This window comes from Chiroxiphia lanceolata, chromosome 24 (genome assembly GCF_009829145.1).
Source record: "Chiroxiphia lanceolata isolate bChiLan1 chromosome 24, bChiLan1.pri, whole genome shotgun sequence".
Classification (NCBI taxonomy): domain Eukaryota; kingdom Metazoa; phylum Chordata; class Aves; order Passeriformes; family Pipridae; genus Chiroxiphia; species Chiroxiphia lanceolata.
Genome location: NC_045660.1, coordinates 3,286,249 through 3,308,596, shown reverse-complemented (window position 1 = coordinate 3,308,596; position 22,348 = coordinate 3,286,249). Strand labels below are relative to the sequence as shown.

The window sequence follows — 22,348 nt, the reverse complement described above, 5'->3', positions numbered from 1 at the left end:
TAGAGTGGAATCTCATCCTGAGGAGCTGCTGGCCCAGCAGGGTGTTCTCGGGCTGGGTCTGATGGGTGAGTGGAAGTGGGAGGAGCACGCTGCTACCTGCAGCTCTGCTGACTTTTGCCTTTGAGCAAAAGGTAGGACTTTAGGACTTTTTGAGACTTTCCAAAATGTTCTTTAATGTGCAGGGGGGCTGTTAACACAGCTGGAGTCTAGGGTGTCCTGGATGTGTCAGATTCCTTTGTTGGTGTAAATACAGCCATAAAGTGCCCGCGTTCCTGGGCGAGCTCCCTGTGCTGTCACTTGAGGGCTGGTGCCATTCCTCTCTCTCCAGAGCAGCAGGATCTCTCCCAGCCTGCTCGTTTTTGGCTGCTCTCCCAAGTCTTACCTTTGCTGCAGGAAGGACAAACTAGAGCCTTGCAACCTGGTTATTTCTGGCACCGCGTTCCAGTAAGAAGCAGCAGAGTCTGCTCAGTCCTGGGCTCTGCCTGGCTGTGCTTCATCCACACTGCTGAAGGGTATCTGGAAAATTCCCCGTTAAACACCGTGGCTTTTGTGGTTTTCATTTCCAGCGGAACTTTCCCAAGCAATGAACAGTGGTACCGCCTTGTCCAAGCCTTCCCCTCCTCTCCCCCCGAAGAGGGGCATCGTGCCCAACAACACCTCAGAGGTTGTCCCCTCCAAGCCCCCCAACGACAGGACGGGGACGGCGACTCGCCCGGCGCCGATCCCGCTGCACGTGAGCTCGGCTCACCCGCCGCCCTCGCCCTCACCGCCCCTGCCCACACACGTGCCCCCCGAGCCCCCACGCATGCCCCTGCCCACCCCTGCCCCCACCCTGGACCCCCCACGCTCCCTGGACCTGCCCAGCGAGACCCCTCCACCCCCAGAAGAGTTCAGGTCCGTGGAAGTGTTGAAGAGGACAGCGGAGCAAGGCTTTGGAGAACCCCACGTGCTGCCCCGCCTGCCCCAGATCCCGCTGCACATCCGGATCCAGCAGGCTCTGAACAGCCCCCTGCCCGTCACCCCCCCTCCCGAGGGGTCCCACAGGGCTCACTCCCTGCTCTTTGAGAACGATGGATTCGGGGATGACAATGGCACCCTGGGCAGGACGAGGTCCCTGCCCGTCACCATCGAGATGCTCAAAGTGTGAGTACCCCCTGGACGTGTGCTGGCTCTGGCAGCTCCTGAGAGCCTGTGGTGGTGAGGAGGGCTCTGGGCAGGCCTGGTGTCTCTGCTGAAACCACTTTCTGTGTTGGCCAAATCTGTGTCTCAGCCTCTTAAGGGCCAGAACAACTTCCCGGTGAAATTACCCCTGGTTCTGGGATTTTACTGCTCACAAAGGGAAATGGGTTCCAGACTGCAAACACAGGCTGATGCCAGGAATCCAGGCCTGGCCTGTCTTTATTGCACCAAGACAAAACAAGGTCTTGGATTCCGTCCATTTGTGGCCTTCCTTAGCCTCTCATTTTGCAAAACTGAAATGGGAAAAGGGCTGTCTTGTTATAGCAGAGCTGAACCTGCAAGTCCCAAAGTAGTGTGGGGTCAGAGGGCTGTTTGGTTCTGCAGAACCTGCCTCAGGCATTTTCTCTGCCAGAGTTCCCTGTGCTTTGGGGAAAGGGGACAGTGCAGGATCCTGGGATGGCTCTTGCACCTCTGTTTCCTGGGCTCCCTTGGGGAGAGCTAATGAGTTGTTGATCCCAAGGATCTTCCCCAGCCCCTGTGCCATGTGTTAAGAGGTGTAACAGTGTCCTTCTCGTTAGTCCAGACGATGAGGAAGAGGAAGAAGAAGACCAGGAAGAGGAGCAGAATCCGTGTCCTCGTGTATATATTGGAGATGTGCCATCTGTCACAGTCATCCCCAAACTGGTACCCCAGGTCCTGCCAGAGGAGCAGGAAGGAGACGAAGGGATGAGCGACTCTGACTCGGAGGGGCCCATCCTGTACAAAGATGACGAGGATGAGGAGGAAGATGAAAGCCATAACAGTAAGGCTTTGACATTGCAGCTGGCTTTTTTATTTCTCTGCTGAACCCGTGCCTGGCTGTACTGAGCTCTGGATCAAAGAGCTGGTTCCCACAGCACTGCAGAGCGGCTGGTTCTCGGTTTCATGATGTACCACATGTCCTCTGCCTCGCTTTTGGCAAGGCTCTGCAGCCAAACCTGTGCTCTCACCTGCTGAGTGCACCCCTCCAGTTGCAGATGGCTCCTGCAGCAGCCTGTGCTGTCCCAGCCCCTCAGGTGGGACAGCTTTAGGTGAGCATGTGGCGTCACACAGGAGCGCTGGATGCTGCTGCGTAGCACAGAGCTCGGGAAACACGAGGAGAGAGGACGGTTCTCCCTCAGGGGGAGCACAACTGCCAGGGATCGGGGCTGGGATCACTGTGCTCAGGCTCTGCAGCCTTGAGCTGCATCCCATTGCTCTCCCTCCCCGCAGGCACGTTGGCCAACAAGGTGAAGAGGAAAGACACGCTGGCTATAAAGCTGGGGAACGCGACCGCGCCGCAGGAGGACAAGATCGTCTTCCCTCGGAAGAGCAAGGAGGAGTGGAATGAGATCCGGCACCAGATCGGGACGACGCTCATCAGGTACAGAGAACAAGGAGGGTGATCTGTCTGAACTGCTGGCTGGGGTGGGGAATGGGCAAAGCTGGTGCCTTGTCTAAGCAGCCTGTGCTGCAATAGGGTGGGTGGTTGGGCACGGCAGCTGGAGCAGGGCTGGGAGGATGAGTGTTGCTGTTCCTCCCTGCTTAGGAAAGTTGGGAGTTCCTCTTGGAGTTGAGCAATAGCCCCTGACAGGCCCCTGGTTCCAGAGGTTAAGTGGAACGGGAAGGGAAAATCTCAAGGTCTGCAGAAATGTAAAATACAGATGGTGTAGAAAGGTGTGGATGGGTGAAGGGTGGGTGGGTAAAGCTGGTGATAGTCCAGGCTCCGCTCTGTGCTTGAGTTCCCTGCACAGCTGCTTTCTGAGGGTCCATAGCCCTTCCCAGAGCTGTGCTGGTGGCTGAGCAGCCGTTTGAGCAGAGCAGAGCACAAACAGAGCAGCAGTGATCCCCACTGGCGAATGAGGGGTGTGGAGGAGGCTCTCCAGAGCACCAAAACCAGGCAGTTGTGTCCTTCATCCCCAGCTGAGGAGTGACCAGATACAACATAATGCACTTGTCACACATTTTTCAGGCGACTGAGCCAGAGACCCACAGCAGAAGAGCTGGAGCAGAGGAACATCCTGCAGCGTGAGTAGCACTTGTGTGGGGGTCCTGAGAAATGCAGCGTTTGCCTGTAATGTCTTAGTTCATTGGGAGGGGATGGTTTTAAACTGAAACAGGTTTACATTAGATTTTGGGAAGAGATTCTTCCATATGAGGGTGGGGAGGCCCTGGCAGAGGTTGCCCAGAGAAGCTGTGGCTGCCCCATCCCTGCAAGTGTCCAGGTCTGGGTTGGATGTGGCTTGGAGCAACCTGGGCTAGTGGAAGGTGTCCCTGCCCATGGCAGGTGATCTTTGATGTCCCTTCCAACTCCAACCATTCCTGCCTGGCACCTCAGAGTGTGTGAGCTGGTTCAGACTCTGCTGTTACCCAGCAAGGGCTGTGAAAGGTGTTTTGTTTGGGCTGGACTTTCATTTGTGGTCCAGACATTACAGCATTGCACTGCATGATCCCAAAAGCAGCAGTGCATCGCTCAGTCAGGGCTGTTTCTCTTGGCCATATCTTGTTCTGCAAAAGTTTTAAATAAACATCGTGAGGAAAGGGAAATGTCAGTTCAGGAAGTTTCCATTTAAAATATTTATCTGTGCTGTTCTTTTCTTTTAAACTCTAATACCTTTGGGGAGGACTGAGCTGCAGAGTGGCTGGGATGTATTTTGGCAACACAGGCCTTAGTCTTTAGCACGAGAATGACTCAGTGCTGTTTAAGGGCTGTATGGCTCCTCGTAGTCCAGGAGGTGACTCTGTGTTGAGTTGGGCTGCGCTCTGTGCCCGTCCTGAGTGCACACATGCCACGGTGAGCCTTCAGATGTGTAGATAATCCGATGCAGCTCCTCACTCTGCTTCGTTCAGACCCTGAATTCCCTTCCCAAAGCCCGATGCTTACATGAAAAATGTATTTTTCCCCCCCCTTGGCAGCAAAGAATGAAGCTGACCGTCAAGCTGAGAAGCGCGAGATCAAGCGCCGGCTCACCAGAAAGGTACTGCTGGCCCCCGTGGCGACGGCCACCTGGCAGGGCTGGTGGCAACGGGCACGGCGTGGGCACCGTGCTGTGGGGGCAGTCACGGGGCCATTGTGTAAGTGTCCCCAGCGCCCTCGGGCTGCGGGGACTTTGGCACGTGGGCTGTCGCCCGCGGGGAGCCGCTGGCGCCGTTGGCAGTGACGGATCTGAGCTGGCAGCGAGCGTAACGAGAACTAAATTTGGCACCTGGCACCTGCCAGGCCAGCAAACCTCTCTGCTCTAACACAGCTCTTCAACGGCCACGACTCACACCAGGCTCCCTAAAACTCATTTCTAAAGCAGCAGCGGTGTGGGAGCCGAGCAGAGCAAACAGCTGCTTTGAGCTGTTACATCCGGGTTACTTGGGATTGTTACTCATGGCTGGGAAAAGCTTCCTCGGGGCCTGTGGGTGTGAAATGTGAGTGTTGCCATTGCTAGGGTTGAGTTGAGGGGTGTCATGCAGGGCTCACCATTTAATAGATATTCCCAAACCTTTTGTCTTCCTTCTTTGTGGCAATGTGTCCTGGGTTCTGCCTGATGATCCAAATGGGAATATCCAGTCTGTAAGAGGGTTTGCCTGCTCCCTTGCAGGATGTGAGCAGGACCTGGCAGTGTCTGTGGCTCAGCCCCAGCGAGGGAACTGGTTTTAGTTTTGCTCAGGGTGCTTAGCCCTGATCTGCTTGGTGGACAAGGCTCAGACTAACCTCCTTTGTTCTTGCTGGTGTTCAGCTTAGCCAAAGGCCTACGGTGGCAGAGCTGCAGGCCAGGAAGATCCTGAGGTTTAATGAATACGTGGAAGTAACAGATGCTCAGGACTATGACCGGCGAGCGGATAAGCCGTGGACAAAGCTGACACCAGCTGACAAGGTAACAGGGAGTGTCCTGGCCCCAGGTGGGGAGGGGAGCCACACCAGGGTGGGAGCCAAGGAGATTTGCTCTGTTCCTCTTGCTTCACCTCTTCATCTTTCCCTCTGCCCTCCCACCGAGCACCACCACAGTCCCTTTACCTGTGTGTGCTGTGCCAGCTCTGCTTCCTGCTGCCTCATGGTGAGGTGGAGCCCAGGGGGGCAGGGGCTGCAGGGTAGCATGGCCTCTGCATCAGCTTCTGAGTGATGTAAGAATCATAAAATGATGGAATGGTTTAAGTTGGAAAAGCCCTCTGAGATCATGGAGTCCAACTTTTGACCTGGCACCACCACGTTCATCACTAACCCATGTCCCCAAGTGCCACATCCACGTGTTCTTTGAGCACTTCCAGGGATGGTGACTCCACCACTGCCCTGGGCTGCCTCTTCCAGGGTTTGACAACCCTTTTGGTGAATAAATTTTCCTTAATATCCAATCTAAACCTCCCCTAGTGCAACTTGAGGCCATTTCCTCTCATCCTGTCTCTTGTTCCCTGGGAACAGAGCTCGACCCCCTTCCTGTCAGGGAGTTGTAGAGCACAAGAAGGTCCCCCCTGAGCCTCCTTTTCTCCAGGCTGAGACCCCCCAGCTCCCTCCATCACTCCTGGTGCTCCAGACCCTTCCCCAGCTCCTTTCCCTTCCTGGACACACCAAGGATGCAGGCCAGGGGTCAGAGGAATGTTGTTCCTTGCAGGCTCAGGCAAAAAGCTGGCAGGGAAGTCTGTCCTTGTCCTCCCTGGCCACCTGTGGGACTGCCCAGCCCTGAGGTGGTGGAGGTGGGACAGATTAAATTCAATTTAGTGTGAACTGAACTGCCAAAGCTGGTGTGGCTGCTGCAACCTGAGCCCTTTCCTTTCTCAAAAAATAATCTCCCTCTCTGTGCAGGCGGCCATCAGGAAGGAGCTGAATGAGTTTAAGAGCTCTGAAATGGAAGTGCATGAGGAGAGCAAGCAGTTCACGAGGTGAGAACATGTTACTCAAGAGTTTGTCTTGTAGGAGCTGTTAGAGTTCTGCCCTTGGGTGCTGTGCTGAGGAGCAGAAAAATTGTCTGTGCAGAAATGGGAGACTGAATGTCCCCTCCTGCCTTGGTGGTGAGGGGCGATCAGAGCAGTAGCAGACACAAAGTGGGTTGGTTTTCCTTAAAAAATTGGGGCTTCCACCCTGGAAACTCAAAGTGACCAGTGACTGGTTTGCAATGCATCTGAAACCAGTGTGACCTTGCAGCTGGAGTGGACTTTTCTGGGGCTAGAGAAGCCACAACCATGAAACACCTTGGTAATGAGCTGGGATATTATCTGTGAAGTCACCTGTGAATTTGTGGCCCAAGGGATTCTTTTCCTTCCAGCTTTGTGAGGTGGAGTTGTTTGCAGAGCACAAAAGGTGAAATTGTTTGATGTTTACAGCTTCCCTGAGGGCTGGGAGCTCTGAGATAATTCAATTTACCCTCTTTGGCCATAAAACCATTTAACCTGGACAACACTCAGATTTTTCACTTGGCTTTCAGGTACCATCGACCATAATCTTCCAAGAAGGGAGCAAGAGACCCGAGAGGCCTGGAAGTTCTCTGCGTCCCTCTCCTAGGCAGTACAGCGAGGGTGGAACCCTGGCTCTTCCAAGATTTGCCTTCCAACCATGTCCAGAAAAGGGCTTTCAGCCAGGGAAAGGGGAATCCTGTCTGAATGTAGCATTTCACTGGAACAAACACGTCTCTCGTGCCATCAGGCTGGAACTGACACTATACCTCGTGTGGCTCAGCAATAACCCCCTGCCAGGAGACCATGGCCAGGGGAACAGACTCCTTTTTGGGATGCAATTCCTCCTCTTTTCCACGAGGAAGGGGAGGAAAAAAAGAAAAAAAGGCAGCTCTAGTGTTGGGAAGCTGAGGAGAGGATGTGCTTGGAAGCACGTGTGTGTGTATATTAGCTGTGTACAGAGAAACCTGGCACACAACTGACATGTCACTCGTTATTTTTTTGGGGTTTTGCTTGTTTCTGTCATGTCCTTAATGTCCTGAATCACTACTGACCAACGGTTTGTTGTGCTGGAAGGGAACTGTATAGGTATTAACATATGCTGCATCCTTTTTGTAAAAAAAAAAAAAACCACAAACAAAACCAACAAAAACCACAGATGTATAAAACATTCCCTCCCCACCCTCTCACACTTGCTGTGATGTTAATAACAGATCTTGAGATATATCTAGGATTGTTTAACAAATTACAGAACCAGAAAAATGACTGTTGCCTTTTAAAACTTTTTAATTTGGGGAAAAGGTGAGAGTAGTCAATCCTTTTTATTGTGGCTTCCTCTCAGATGTTTTTTACTCTCCCAAATCAGGGTTGAAACTTGCCTTTTTTTCTCATTTTTACAGCTAAACCTACTGGAAACTTGATGAATTTCACTGTGTGGGTCGAAGGGAGTGGAGGAAGAGATTTAAAAAGTGACCTTAAAAAGATGATATTTCTCTTCTGAAATGTGGGGTTTAAAAAAAAAAAAAAAGAATCTGTTATAGGCCACTGCTGTATTATGCACAAAACCTAAACCATGTGTGAGATGCCACTTGTGAGGGAAGGGAGCGTGGGGATGGGGAGAGGGGTTTTGCCTTGTTCACAGGCAGGGTGGCAACAGCCCAGCCTTGGCCTGGCACCCTCATGTGACATGGCGAAGGTTCTTCCCTCACAGCTCCCCCCCTGTACAGCCACCTGTAGACTTTAAACCATTGCGTTGTATATCAGTCTCCTCAGCAACAGATTTTAACTATGGAATAAAAGTATTTTAGGATTTTTTTTTTTTTTAAAAAAAAGTAAAGTGTTTTTGTGGTGTTTTTAACCGCTGGGGCCCGAAGGGGCGGGACCGGCCCCTGAGGGGGCGGGGCTGGGGGTGGTAGATCCATCATGGCGGCGCCTCCCGGAGGGGGCGGGGTTTCCCAGTTTTCCAACCGTCACCGCCGCCACTGCGCAGGCGCCTCTGGCCCCGCCCCTTTACTCACCACCCCGGGGAGTCTGGCCCCTCCCCTTGCTCACTGCTCATGCCCATGTACGGTTTAACTCCGCCCCCTACTTGGTGCGCATGCGCGCTTTTCCACGCCCCCTTTCACGTTCTATAAATGCCGCGGCGCGGGGAGTGGTCGGCCTTTTTCTCGCCGAGGACCCGTTGATGTTGCTGGTAGGTCTGATGCTCTTTTACCCATTTTTAATCCTCTTTCGCTATGCTGTAGGGCCCTCGTGGCCATGAAGCCGCCTACAGGGACACCGCATCTCCTTTTAGCTCTAAAACAGGCCGTGAGTTACACGTGGCGGAGGGTGCGCCTCAGCAGTCCCTCACGGCCTGCTCCTCTTTCCACAGGTTACGCTGTCGCCTGCCCAGCCCGACCCGCCCAGCTCGCTCCAGCGTGAGTATCGCGTGGCCACGCGTGTGCTCTGCGGAGCGCGGGAGTGTTTAGGGGGTTATAAGTCTAAAAACCCAAACCCAACGTGGATATCCGGAGAAGTCGCTCTCTCTCGGCTCTGTCCGTGTGGCGCACGGGAGCGCAGGCCCTCGGGCCCGTGACGTACAGTCCCCTTCCACGACGTTGGAGAACAAGCCGGGCCACCGAGCCTGCAGCCTGCATATTCCTACTGCTTCTCTGAGCCCCCGGGCCGTTACAGAGGAGACAAACCATGCAGGAAACAATTCGCACACGCGGGATGGGGCGGGAGACGCGTGCGGGGCTGGAGGGGGGAGAGGGGGAGAGAGAAAAAAATATATCTCCCGAGCAATTCCTTAAAAAACTTTCTTTTCCCTTTCCAGTTGTAAAGCTTAAGGAAAGATCGAGAGTAACGCGATTCTGAAAGGTAAGTGCATAAATATGTGTTCTGTTCTCTTTAAAATTTAAACTGTAATTACACTGTTCACTTAAAAATTTAAACGTACTTTTAATCGGCTTTAACCGTTTCTAAGCCTCTTATGGGACAGTTGGATCGGCTTAAAGTGATTAAACTCCAATCCAGACTATGTAGGTGTTGCTTAACACAAAGTTTGGCTCAGCCGTTCCTAGCTTTTAAGATTTTTGTTGGATTTTGGTTTCACGGGTGGGTAAAAAAAGCGGGTCCTGACTCTTTAAAAGAGGAAGAAAGCTCCGTTCATAAATCTTTGCAGTGAAGAAATAAAAAATTTTTGCTGAAGTGGGGATTAATAATGCGTTTGCAACCTTACTTGTGTTATATGAGAAGTGGGAAAAAAAGAAAACTAATCTTATTTTCCTAAATATTGCAGATACTGTGTGAGATGACAGAAAAAAATACATTTTTAGTGGGAAAGGGTGAGTATATTGGGAGAATCGGCCCAAATAGTTAAAAGGGGTGGTAGCTGAAGGCCAGTTCTTGCACTAATTGGCTGGGAGCAGGGGATACTTAAATTTTGGTGGCTTTCCAGAGCATGTGCTTGTGCTGGGAGATGGCCACGTGTGTGACTGGGTCGCTTGGTGGAATGTGCAGCTCCTGGATTTTGGGGAGCAGGGCCTGGGGGCTGGGCACATGTGTGTGAGGTGCATGGGAAAAATGGATGGGCTGTGGTGGGAGTGGATAAAGGGCGAGTGAAAAGCAAAGGGCTGGATGGCCCAGCTGTGAAAGGTGCTGCTTTTGGAGCCCTCTGAAACTGGGAGGGGGGAGAGGGGTGTGAGGGAAAAGCCACGTGCTCTCCTGTGGATCCGGACTTGCCAACCACCCTCCCATCCAGAGGGAGTGCCAGCTGCCAGGGAAAAGCCACACTCTGACCTCGTGGGCCAAGGGCATTCCAGGGAAGCTGATCCTGGAGGGGGGTGGCTCACAGGATGTGGGTGGGAGCAGCAGTTTGTGTGTGTGTGTGTGTGAACCCTGAAATCAGCCCTGCCCGGTGCTGCTTCTAAATCTGTACTTGGCTGCCCTAGAGAATATAATAAACTTGATTTGCTTTGGCTTGGTGTGTGTTTCTTGGTGAGTGAGCTACTGGTTAATCCATCAAAATTAAGGAGAACTTGATGCTCCTGTTGGGTGTTTCTCAGTTGTGTGGAAGTGGAATTCTGGTGTGGTGGTGTCCCTCTCCAAACGGTGGAAAAACCCTCTGTTAGATCTGAATTAGGAGCAGGTAATGCTTAAAAGTTCAGTTTGGGATCATATCAAGGCAAAAGCGTATCATTAAGGGCTGAACCCAGATAGGTTAATGGAGTTTGTACTCTGGGGGTGTGGCTTTTGTGGGGGAAGGAGGGAGGGGGATCACGAATTCTGCACCCTGTTCTAGGGGGAGTGGTTTTGGGTGGGTTTTGGGGAGGTTCTGCAGGGATTGGTTAATCCCCTCCAGCAGTTACCTGGCTGTCCTGTCCCCAGACATAAAATCCACAGGCAAAGGGTCAGGGGATGGATGTGCCCCTGCTTGCCTGAGGAGATCCAGCATGAGCCTGGGATAACAAATATTCCAGGGTTATACCCCTCCCAAAAGGGTTTTCTGATGGCCTGGATGCTGCACAGGGCACCTCGGGGTCTGTGTAAATGAGCCAGTGAATCAGCTGAGGGTGCAATTGGGAGCTTGATTTCATTAAAAAAGTGCCTTTGAATGCCAAACTGCAGGCCCTTGGTGTGGAACATCCCCGGGGCTGGATTTGCATGTTAACTGGAGCAGAATTAATCAGTGGAATGGAGATTCATCCCATTAGATAAGGGGGGAAACTTGAAAGTTTGCTGTCCTCCCATCACCTCAAGACACTCAGTCTGGTTCCTGCTTGGAGAATGGAAGTGGATTTTCCACATTAAGCAGTGGGATGCTGGAAAATGTGGGAGCAGCTCTTGTTGCCTCAGCCTGGGCTGGAGGCACTGCTGAGGTTCAGAGGCAGGAAGAGTGAGTTACACTAACAGGATTTGTTGCCCGGGGGGCAACACATTGTCTGAGGGTGGCAGTTGTCAGCCCTGCTTGTCCTACCTGGCCTATCCTACCTCTCCTGCCCTGTCCTCCTGTCCTACCTGCCTTGCCCCATCTGACCTGCCTGTCCTTCTGTCCCACCTGTCCTTTCCTGCCCTACCTGTCCCTCTGCCCTTTCTGTCCTACTTGTTCTGTGCCACCTGTCCTTTCCTTCTGTCCCACCTGTACTTCTGCCCTACTTGTCTTCTGTTTCTGCCCTGTCCCTCTTGTCCTGCCTGTCCTTCTGCCCCGTCTTTCTGTGCTACCTGTCCTGTCCTACTGCCAAACCTGTCCTTTTGTCCTACTCATCCTTCTGTCCTGTCCCACCTGTCTTTCTGTCCTACCTGTCCTGTCCTACCTCTCCTGTCCTATCTGTCCCATCTCACCTGTCCTGTCCAACCTGTACTTCTGTCCTGCCCTACCCGTCCTCCTGTCCTGTCCTTTCTTCCTTCTCCCTTGTCTATCCCACCTGTCCTGTCCTGCCTGTCCTTCTGACCTGTCTTTTGTCCTTCCTATCCTGTCCTGTCCTGCCCTGTCTTTTGTCCTTCCTATCCTGTCCTGTCCTATCCCACCTGTACTTCTGTCCAGCTTGTACTTCTGTCCTTCCTTGTCTGTCCTACCTGTGACACCTGTATTACTGGTCCACTTGTACTTCTGTCCTATTCCACCTGTCCAGCCTGTCCTTCTGCCCTGTCCCCTCTACCCTGTCCCCCCACCTGTCCTTCTGTCCCCCCCCCCCGTCCTTCTGTTCCCCCTGTCGGTCCCTCTGTCCCCCCGCCTGTCCTTCTGTCCCCCCTGTCGGTCCCTCTGTCCCCCCCGCCTGTCCTTCGGCCCCCCGTGTCGGTCCCTCTGTCCCCCCGCCTGTCCTTCTGTCCCCACTGTCGGTCCCTCTGTCCCCCCGCCTGTCCTTCTGTCCCCACTGTCGGTCCCTCTGTCCCCCCGCCTGTCCTTCTGTCCCCACTGTCGGTCCCTCTGTCCCTCCGCCTGTCCTGTCCCCACTGTCGGTCCCTCTGTCCCCCCGGGTGGTTCGTCCCTGCCCGGTGCCCGCCGGCCGGCAGGGGGCGCTGCCGCGCGCGGCTCCCGCGGCACGCGGCGCTGGCGCATGCGCAGGTCGGCGGGCGGCGCGGTGAGGGAGCGGGAGCGGCGCCGGGCCGGGAACGGGAACGGGAGCGGGAACGGGCGGGCTGGGATGGGCACGCGGGCACGGCGGGGACGGAGGGCACCGAGCCGGCCTCGGCGCAGCCGGGCGGCTCGAAGGGACAGCGACGACCCCCGCGAGGAGAGGCTGGGCCCGGCCGAGGCCTGCGCGGCCCCACGTGAGGCGGCGGCGCGGGGAATTCGAATGGCGGGAAGGGGCCGGGATGGGGGGGCTCGGGGGTCGGGACGGGAGAGAGGGACACGGACATGGACACGGCTTGGCTAGGGTGAGGGGGAGCTCGCGGGGTGCTGCTGCCTCTGGCTCCTCCTCGCCTTCCCTTTCCCTCTCCTTTTCCCTTCCCGTCATCCTTTCCCTTTCCTTTTCCCTTTCCCCTTCTCTTCCCCCTTTCTTCTTTCCTCTTCCTTTTCCACTTCCTTTCTCTTCCCTTCCTCCTTTCCCCTTCGTTTTCCGTTTTGTTTCCCCTTTCCTTTCCCCTTTCTCCTGTCCCCTTCCCTTTCACTTTCTCTTCCCTTCCCCGTTCATTTCCTCCTTTCCCCTTCGATCTTCCCTTTCCCTTCCCTTTCTCCTTCCCTTCCACCTTTCCCCTTCCCTCCCTGCCTTCCTGGACCTGACAGAGTGAGGATAGGGAGTGTGGACCAAACCTGCAGGGAACAACCCTCCATTCTCCCAGAACAGGAGCAGGGATCGGTTCTCAAAGCCCAGCTCATTCCCCAGCCCCTCAGGTGGCTTTTAGGGCAGGAGGGGACGCCCCAAACACCACTGGCCCTGTGGGTGACCCCTGTTTGTGACCTTTAGGTCCCACCATGCCGGGGAAACGCACCGCCAAGAACCCGGCACCGGAGGAGGAGCCTCTGGAGAGGAAGAAAATTAAAGGTAAGGAAAACCCTTTCCCCAGGAATGAACTTTGCCAGGAAGGCTGTACCCCTAACCCCTGCATGTTCTCCCTCCCGCAGTCAGCCACCCGTCGCACCGCACGCAGCCGGGGCTGGTGCTGACCCTGGGCCAGGGCAACGTGGGCCAGCTGGGCCTGGGCGAGGACATCATGGAGAGGAAGAAGCCGGCCCTGGTGACGCTGCCGGAGATGGTGGTGCAGGTGGAGGCTGGAGGGATGCACACGGTGTGCCTGGGCCAGACGGGCAAGGTGGGTGCACTGCAGGGGGGCTGAGCTTCCCCCCGAGCCCCAGGGGATGTTCTGGGCCAGGAGGGGTGGACTGGGCACTGCTCTGCTCGTGTCTTGTTGCAGCTCTGGGGTGAGTGTGGTCTCACGTGGACCGTGAAATTTTAGGGTGTCAGAGGGAGTAACTTGAAGAGAGCTGGAGAGGGACTTTGGACAAGAGAAAGAGGACAAGGGGGAATGGCTTCACACTGACAGAGAGTAGATTTAGATTGGATATTGGGAAGAAATTGTTCCCTGTGAGGGTGGGGAGGCCCTGGCACAGGTTGCCCCATCCCTGGAAGTATCCAAGGCCAGGTTGGATGGGGCTTGGAGCAACCTGGGCTAGTGGAAGGTGTCCCCGCCCCATCCCGACCCCTCGCTCTCCATCTGCAGATCTACACCTTTGGCTGCAACGACGAAGGTGCCCTGGGGCGCGACACCTCGGAGGAAGGGTCTGAGACCTCCCCGGGGCCAGTGGAGCTGCAGGAGAAGGTGGTGCAGGTGTCAGCAGGGGACAGTCACACGGCTGCACTGACCGAGGACGGCAGGGTCTTCGTGTGGGGCTCCTTCCGGGTACGCTGCTCCCTGGGGCGCTGGCAGCTCCCATTTTGGCAGCTGCTCCGGTGACTCACATCCCTGTGTCTGTCTCTCCACCCAGGATAACAACGGGGTGATTGGCCTGCTGGAGCCCATGAAGACAAGCTCCACTCCTTTGCTGCTCCAGCTGGATGCCCCCGTTGTTAAAATAGCCTCAGGTGAGCCCTGGGGGAGGGTGCACGAGGGTGTCGCAACCCTCGGGGGAAAGTGAAGGTCCAGAAGGTCCGTGACCTTTTCCACCCTCTTGGCTGCTCCAAGCCTGGTGCAAGGCTGTGCTTGCTCTTCTCTTGTGTGTCTTTTAGCCCAAACAGATGGGTTTGCCCCCCACAGATTAACATGTCAAGTTAATATTTGACCCAGTCTGCTGTAAAATGCCTTGACCGCAACCTCAAGGTCACGGCGCTCGCCTTCTGCGAAGCCTGGGGAAGCTGAGCTGAGCAGCCATGGAGCTTGTCCAGAGCATGGGGGAGTTTGGGGGGCACCTGTACCCTTAAACCTTCCCAGAGAAACTGCTTTGAAGTTTCCTGGGATCAGGAAGAGGGAAATCCTGGGGGTTTAAGCTGTGCCACGAGTGGTGTCGAGGTGCAATAAACACTCCTCTGAGTTTTAGCAAGCTGGGGTTTGCCCGTGGGATCCAGCCTCTGGGGCTTGCTGAACACTTCTCCATGACTCCTCCTTCCCTCCTCTCCCAGGGAATGACCACCTGGTGATGCTGACGGTGGATGGTGACCTGTTCACGTGTGGCTGTGGCGAGCAGGGCCAGCTGGGCAGGGTGCCAGCGCTCTTTGCCAACCGAGGAGGACGGAAAGGGCTGCGTGAGTGGCTTTGGTTCTTTGAACTGCATCCATTGGCCTTTCCAGAGGAGCAAAGGGACCCAGTCCCTGGTGCTTGTGTGTAATCAGTGACCTGAATGCAGTGAGCTGGGTCCTTAGATCCAGGGAATAATGCTTGTGTAACACCTTGTCTCCTGTCCCCAGAGAGGCTGCTGGTCCCCCAGCTTGTCCCTGTCAGAGGCAAAGGAAGAAGAACCAAAATGCGCTTCCAGGACACCTTTTGTGGGGCCTATTTCACTTTTGCTGTCACACAGGAGGGACACATCTATGGATTTGGCCTCTCCAACTACCACCAGCTGGGTGAGTCCCTCCAGATCTCCTGCCAGTCCCGTGCTGCCCTGGGTGCCCCAAATCCTAGACACTAGGGACACACCGGAGCTGGAAATTGGGGTGGGGGGATCACCCCGCATAGCTCTGGGTTAGATCCCAGCCCCTGCAACCAACAGGTTTGAGCAGAAATTTGATCTGGGGGCTCAGGAGGGGGGTTGCTGTGTTGGTGTCTGGGGGGTGAGCCCCAGGGTGGGTGGCTCAGAGGGGGAGCCTGGCCTGGGCTGTGTGTGCCCGTGGCCCTGATCCGGCCGGGTTTGTGCGTCCCACCCCGCAGGGACCCAGGACACCGAGCCCTGCTTCTCCCCGCAGAACCTCACCTGCTTCAAGAACTCCACCAAGTCCTGGGTCGGGTTCTCTGGTGGGCAGCACCACACGGTCTGCGTCGACTCCGAGGGTGAGTGGCACTGGGAATCACACTGAGCAGGACAAGGGGGACTCCCATGGCCCTCATCCTGGCCAGGGAGGTGTTGGGGTGAGGGTGAAGTGCTGGAGCCCTCCAAGTATTCAAGGCAAGAAGGATGGTGTGAGGTTGCAGCAAAGGGCAGGGAGGAACCTGGAGTCACCTGTGCGCTCTGCTCTTGCACCCTATTGGTTTTGGGGGAGCTCAAGCGTCTCTGTCCCACCCTGCCCCTCCTGGTTGGGTTCTGGGGTGTGGCAGGGAGGAGTGATGCCCCTTCAGGAGTCACACCTGGGGAGAGGGGGCCTGGCTGTGTCCTGCTGCAGCTTCTGCCCCCCTCAGGTCACCTGTCCCGTGTGTCCCTTGTGCTCCAGGTAAAGCCTACAGCCTGGGCAGGGCAGAGTACGGCCGGCTGGGCCTGGGGACGGGGGCAGAGGAGAAGAGCACACCCACGGTGATCCCAGAGCTCCCCAGGATCATCTCGGTGGCCTGCGGAGCGTCCGTCGGATACGCCGTCAGCAGCGACGGTGAGTGGGGGCTGGGAGTGCCCCTCACCCCTCCATCCCGGCCCCCCTGCACCCATCCAGCCCCACACACGCTGCCAAGTGGGTTGGGACTGCAGCCAGGTCCTGGTGCTGGTCTCCTGTGGGCAACTGGGCGGTGGCTGCTCAGATACGTTTGTGTGCCTGTGGCAACAGGGTGTTTACCAGGAGGGGCTTGTTGGCCTGCCAGTCCCTTCTCTGACTCCACTGCTGCCAGAGCCCTGTGCTCTGGTGCTGCACCTGCCTGTGCACAGTGTCTCTGGGAATGATGGTTTGGAGGGGGCCGTGGCTTTGGTTTTCTTCCCAAAAGGAGTAATTTCTCCCAATTGGCCACATGATGGAACATCTGTTTGAGGCTCCTCTTCCTCCTTGTCTGTGTTTCTGGCACACAGAAACCCACTACCTGAGGTGCTGGTCCCCCTGGGTTTGGGTGCTGGGTTCCCTTGTGTTTGGGTGCTGGGTTCCTGTTGGTTTGGGTGCTGGGTCCCCTTGTGTTTAGGTCTGGGTTCCCTTGGGTTTGGGCAAGAAGAAGTGGAAAACCCGTCCAGTTTAGGACCAAGCCTGAGTCTCGTTGCATTTGGGTGCTGGGTCCCCTTTCCAGCCCATCCTGAACTCAAACCTTGCCTCCCCTCCGCTGCAGGACGAGCGTTTGCCTGGGGAATGGGCACCAACTACCAGCTGGGCACCGGGGAGGAGGACGACGTGTGGAGCCCGGTGGAGATGACAGGGAAGCAGCTGGAGAACCGGCGGGTGCTGGCCGTGTCCAGCGGAGGGCAGCACACGGTGCTGCTGGTCAGGGACAGGGAGCAGAGCTGATGAAGTGACCCACACACCCCTCACACCTCCCACCCGCCTCGGGGGGGGGCTGATTTCCAGCTCTGGGAGGGCAGGAAGCTCCCGGGACCGGCGTTGCTGGAGCAGGGAGTGCTCCTGTGTTCTCCCTGCAGGTGTTGTGTCTGTCTGCCCGTGGTGCTCTGTCAGCTCCCGGGATCAGCTTGGTCCTAAACTGATCCCAGCTCTGTACCTGGATGGGTTTTGCACTTCTTCTCGTCTTGGTTTTTTAATGTTTCCCAGCCTGGCCAAGCCGAAGGTTCTTGTTCTTCGCTGCACAATCAGGTTTGGGCGTCTCCCTGAGCATGTTGCCCACATCTGGGTGCTCCTCCATCTCCTTCACCAAACACCTTTCACCTCTCCAGCCTGGATTTGTCCACTGCCACCCACCAAACTCCTCTGAGCTCGTTCCAGGGGGATCTCAGCCCAGCAGGAACGTTCCCAAGGGAGCTCTATCCTTGCATCCCGGTGCAGTGGGGAGATCCTGCCTGGCAAGGGGGAACACTGCTGCATGATTCCTGGCACACTGTGACTGCTGGAAGAGAATGGGAAGGGGGGCTCCTGCCTCCCACCCCTCACAGTTCTGAGCCAAAACCCACCAGGCAATGAGGCTCCATCCTGGAGCAGCCACCTCCAGCACTGCTTTTTGCAGCCCTGGCCGCTCTCCCTCCTTCCCATTCCATTTGGAAACCCGACAAAATCCATCCCACGGGTGGGAACTTAGTGGTTTTTTTTCTCTTTCCCTTGCTGAGGAAAGAGTTTTTATTTGCTGTCAGGGCCTCACTGAGCAGACACCCAACCCCCAGCTATGTTTCGAGTAGCTCGAAACAATGAGACAACTCCCCCCCCATCACCTCCCTGATCCAGCTGGTCTCGCTCCCTGTGCCTGGCCTGCCCCATCCTCTCCCAGGAGGTGCCTTCCAGGTACCTGGAGTGAGGAGGAGTCTGCAAAGAGCTGAGTTATAGCAATAGGAGGGGGGGTGTGGGATGTGTGAATCCTGGGATTGTACAATGGTTCAGAAGGGGGTTGGAATTTTTTTTTTTTTTTTTTAAAAGAAAATGTATTTTGGTCGATTAATCAAGGCAGAAAGAACAGAAAAACGTGTCATCTTTTAACATTTGGAATAAACTGAGTTTTTGTAAGCCCAGGCTTTTCCTGTGGTTTGGAATGGTGGGCAGCCCTCTCCCCTGGGACCTGTGCCTGGTTTTAGGGGTGCCGTGATCCCGCCGTGTCCCGGTGTTCCCGTGCAGTGCCGGGACACGGCCGCGGGATGGCAGCAGGAGAAGGCGCTGGGAGAACTGGGAACAGGGAGAGGGGATGGTCCCTGCCGTCCCTGTCACCCTCCCTGCAGCTCCCTGCCTGTCTGACCGGCCACCCCCGGGGTCTCCGGGTCTCCAGGGACACCGCTGAGCCCACGGCACGGCCGGGAGGGTCCTGGCACAGCTGGAGCTGAGCTGGAGCTGAGCTGGACATCCTGTGCTCCAGCACGGAGACTGGCACCGATGGAGCAAATTCCCACATCCTCGTGTGACTGGAGCAAATTCCCACATCCTCGTGTGACCCGAGCCCCAGATCTCTGTTTACACTTAATTACTTTGGGCAGGAGCTGGTTCCTCAAGGAGCCTCCGGCCTGGGATGGGCTTTGGGCACCAGGAGCTGTGGGATGAGCTGGGATTACAGTCAGGGACAGCCTCGTGGGGGTCCAGCATGGGCTGGGGGGGGCTGGGGACTCCCACCTTCCACCCCTCAAGGTGTGTTTCTGTTGGTGGTTTCAGTCCTGGGCGTGCAAAAGGCTTTATTTTCCCCTCTAAAGTTTGGGTGTGGGGCCAACGGGAAATGTTTTGCTGCCAGGGATCCAGCCCAGAATTTGCCCTCGCTGTGGGTTGTGTTCCCTAATCCTGTGGCTACTGCTGCTCCCTGGGGACCATCACCATTTGATGCTCTTCCATGAAATGGAACCTGGATATCTGATAGAGAAACTGCTTCTTGTCTTGGGCCAGATTCCCAGTGACAAGCTCAACATTGAGGTCTTGTTTCCAAAACCAGCCTCAGCTGCCAGGAACCTGGGAGCCAAGACCTCCCATCCCAGTGCTCCCAGTCCCTCCCCATCCCCAGCACGGGCAGGTTTTTGTGTCCATCCCCCGGGTGTGGCAATTCCCTTTTTTTGGGGGGGGAGATCATCCCCTTGTGAATGAGGAGCCCGTTGGTATTGTCAAGAAACGGGGGTGGTGGGGGGGAAGAAGGGCTGAGGAGAACAATAGGATTTAAAATATTCGGAGCTGATGAATCAGCCACCGTTGTCTTGGGAGCCAGAGTGACACTTCAGTGGGAAGCTGCTGGAAACTGGGGGAAGGATGAGCCCCCACGCAGCGGGGGGGAGAGGGGGGTGAAGGAAAACAACTTAATTGAGGAAAGGGAAATGTCTCATTAACGAGGTTTTGCACTCACTGAGTGAATCGGGGGCGTTTTGGGGATGAGGAGGAGGAATTTGGGTCCTGGGGGAGGGTTTGGGGGGACCCCTGGCTGTGTCAGGATCCAGCCTCGGTCCATGGTGGAGGTTTTCCACCCTTCCAGACCCTTCCTCACTGCCACCAGTCGACATCTCCAACCCTGCACTCCCAGTCCCCATCTGTTGCTATTGGAAGTGCTTAAAAGGCTTTTAATTTACAGACAAAAGGAGGGAAAGTGGAATTTGGGGGCTTTAGCCTCTCCAGAGGATCAGCCCTGGCAGTGTGGGGCTCCTCTGACCCCAGAATAAAAGCACTTTGGGTGTTGTTTGAGGGGTTCGTGGGGGATTTTTTTCTGTGTTTTTTAACATGTTGCTGTTTTGGATGCAAAAACTCTACCTATGCAGTGGTGCTGCAGGATCTGGCAGGAGGGAATTGCGTCTTCAGGAGGGTTTGGAGGACACTGGATTGTTTTCTTGTTCTCCCTTTCCTGCCTGGAAGAGGAAACGAGCTTTAATTATGGCCAAGCTGCCTGTTGTTGGGGTTTAATGATGGGTCTGCAAGCGACAGAGAGAGTTTGGTCCTTGCACTGGGCTCTGTCACCTCCCTGAATCCCGTCATTAAGGCTGGAATCTGGCCAGTACATCCCAGGATAACTGGAATAAGTAATTATCTGGTGTGGTTCCTGGTAGAGGAGCGTGTTGGGTGTCTTAGGGACGGGAATTGGGCTGAAATAAGTGATGTGTGGGTGTCTCTGCCCCCTCCCAAAGCTGCTGAAGTTCTGGTTCATCTCCTGTAACAACAGGGCAAAAAGAAGGAAAACTTTTCTCCCAGCTCAGGACATCCCTTGGGAGCTGAGGGAATGGGGTTGTGGCTCCACCCTTGCCTGGAGGAGCCCCAGTGCTCCCACAATCCCCCTTCCCTTCCTCCCAGTCCCGTTTGCTCAGGGAATAAAAAAAGCACAAACTGAGAGGATTTGTAACTCTGAAAGGAGAAAAAAAAAAAAAACCCTCTAGGAATTATTCATAATGATTTTTTTCCCTCTTTTAAATGATGAATTGCAAGACAAGCGTCCCTGCAGGGCTGAGAGCCTGGATGCATCCCTGGCTGCTCCAGAGAGAGGAGGGTGGGAGATCTCACCCCTATCCTCCCCAGGAAAGCCAAATCCACTCATTGCCATCTGCATTATTAATGCAATTCCAAAATCGACCTAAACCTGCAGACAAAGGAACCAGCGTCATCATAATTAATCACACGTGTAAAAATAAAGCCTGATACATCAGGGCTCATTATTCGGTGGATTAAGTAAAGGGAAAAAAAGGGGGAAAGGACGTTTTCTGCAGTAGAAAACGTGATTTTGGGGCTGAAGAAGTCCCTGGGAATAGCTGGGAGGTGAGTGGCAGCTCCCGTGTGCTGGCACAGGTCGCTGCATTATTCAGGTGCTGGTTTAACTGGGCTGTGAAATCGCTGGAGTCGGTGCCTGGCTCCGATTTCCCAGGGAGCTGGGAGATGGAGAGGGGTCCTGGAGTGGTGCTCCACCACCCCGGGGCTGGAATTCTGGATTTCACACGCCCAGCCTGTGCTCTTTATGGTTCCCCTTTCCCTGGGAACTCACAAACGACAGGGCAGAAGTGAGAAATACCTTAAAATGCAAAGTCTCATTAAGCCCAAGAGGAGTTTCAGGCTCCAACACCCCTTTCTGTTGCTTTTTCACTAAATCCTCATTTGCATTTAAATTGCAAAAAAATGTAATTTGGGCCAGATTTTGAGCTGCTGGGCTGTTAAAATAAAATTGTATCTTGATGACCAGCAGCAACAGAGGCTTTTTATTACTCAAGGCTTGGAAATAACTTCAGCTAAAGGGCCTCAGGGGTTCACAAAGGTGATTTTTTCCAAGTCCATGTGAGCTTTTAGAACTTGAATTTAGAATTGTAGAACGGTTTGGGATGGAAGGGACCTTAAAGCTCATCTCATTCCACCCCTGCCATGGGCAGAGACCTTCCAGTAGCCCAGGTTACTCCAAGCCCTGTCCAACCTGGCCTTGGACACTTCCAGGGATGGGACAGCCCCAGCTTCTCTGGAAAACCCATTCCAGGACCTCACCACCCTCATGGGGAAGAGTAAAGAGTGAATTTAGAGGGTGTTTCCTCTCCCATCACTCCCCAAAACACCCCCCTGAGCCAGACCCTGCTCATTTTCAATGCCCGAGAGTCACGGGAGAGCTGGAAACTGCTTCCTCTCTCCGGTTTTATTTTGCTTTATTATTTTATTTTTTAGAAAGCAGGGCTCCTTTACAGAAACGCCACTGAAAAGGCCCAAAATCCCGAGGGCTGGAGCTGGAACTAGTGGCTGAAGCACTTTGTGAGGTGCTGTGGACCCGGCGGACTCAGCTCCATCACACACGGGGCAGCTGCTGTAGCAGGGGGGTGGGGTGGGGGGGCCTCGGGGTCACTTTGACTTCATACACCTATAGACACATATACATACAGATATATTTATATAAGTACACATAGAGCTCCCTCTGAGCATCCCAGTGGCGTTTCCCTGGGCCAGGATTTGCCCTCGGTTTCCCAGCCCGAACGAGGGGCTGGAGCAGCTGCGTTTTTGGGAGGGGGAGAAGCTGGATCAGCCCCCAGATCCCTGCTGGGCTGCTGCCAGATCGGGATGCTCAAGATCCACATGTCACCCCACGTGCCCCAGCGTGGTGCTCTCCACCCATGTCCCGTTTTTCCCGGGAATATTCTGTTTTTCTTTCACTCAGCAAACCCGGAGCTCAGGGAAGCCGCGTTCCTCGCTGTGTCCTGGGCTCAGAGCTCTGCCCAAGCACGGTGGCATTTTAAAAAATAATGACTTGGAGCCTCTTAACCCGCTTTAAGGCCACGGCAGGCACGTCTCCCAGCAGGCTGGGAATTGGGCAGATGGAAAAAAGGCCCCGTGGGGACAGGAAATGGGGGGGGCTGAACTGCCTTTGGAGCCTCAGGGCAGCCCACGGGCCCCAGCACTCGTGGGGGGCTCACTCATCCCCCCAACACCATGACATGTCC

At 55.1% G+C, this 22,348-nt stretch overlaps 2 protein-coding genes and 1 non-coding gene across 12 annotated transcripts in view; all 3 read left to right on the top strand.

Moving 5' to 3' along the window:
• The window catches only part of PHACTR4 (phosphatase and actin regulator 4), a 64,610-nt gene extending 56,719 nt beyond the window's left edge, over positions 1 to 7,891 (top strand). For all 8 annotated transcript variants that reach the window (XM_032710275.1, XM_032710273.1, XM_032710272.1 and 5 more), the window contains 8 exons: positions 567 to 1,143; positions 1,758 to 1,981; positions 2,431 to 2,581; positions 3,170 to 3,225; positions 4,114 to 4,175; positions 4,926 to 5,063; positions 5,987 to 6,063; positions 6,606 to 7,891. In XM_032710275.1, the coding sequence (XP_032566166.1) occupies positions 567 to 1,143; positions 1,758 to 1,981; positions 2,431 to 2,581; positions 3,170 to 3,225; positions 4,114 to 4,175; positions 4,926 to 5,063; positions 5,987 to 6,063; positions 6,606 to 6,621 (1,301 nt within the window). In that variant the 3' untranslated portion in view covers positions 6,622 to 7,891. The remainder of the gene's footprint in view (positions 1 to 566; positions 1,144 to 1,757; positions 1,982 to 2,430; positions 2,582 to 3,169; positions 3,226 to 4,113; positions 4,176 to 4,925; positions 5,064 to 5,986; positions 6,064 to 6,605) is intronic.
• A 678-nt stretch (positions 7,892 to 8,569) lies between these two features.
• LOC116798154 lies at positions 8,570 to 8,775 on the top strand. Its single transcript, XR_004360827.1, has one exon. It is a non-coding gene; the product is annotated as a small nucleolar RNA SNORA73 family (small nucleolar RNA).
• A 584-nt stretch (positions 8,776 to 9,359) lies between these two features.
• On the top strand, positions 9,360 to 18,000 carry RCC1 (regulator of chromosome condensation 1). 3 transcript variants are annotated; one of them, XM_032710280.1, is made up of 10 exons: positions 9,360 to 9,401; positions 12,966 to 13,043; positions 13,124 to 13,311; positions 13,720 to 13,899; positions 13,985 to 14,081; positions 14,616 to 14,738; positions 14,901 to 15,056; positions 15,361 to 15,480; positions 15,858 to 16,010; positions 16,666 to 18,000. In XM_032710280.1, exons 1-10 carry the CDS (start codon positions 9,368 to 9,370, stop codon positions 16,839 to 16,841), a joined length of 1,305 nt encoding a protein of 434 aa, XP_032566171.1. In that variant the 5' UTR covers positions 9,360 to 9,367; the 3' UTR covers positions 16,842 to 18,000. The 3 variants fall into 3 exon arrangements, with proteins under 3 accessions (XP_032566171.1, XP_032566172.1, XP_032566173.1); XM_032710281.1 differs by lacking the exon at positions 9,360 to 9,401 and adding an exon at positions 12,100 to 12,137; XM_032710282.1 differs by lacking the exon at positions 9,360 to 9,401 and adding an exon at positions 12,241 to 12,327.
• The last annotated feature ends 4,348 nt before the right edge of the window (positions 18,001 to 22,348 follow it).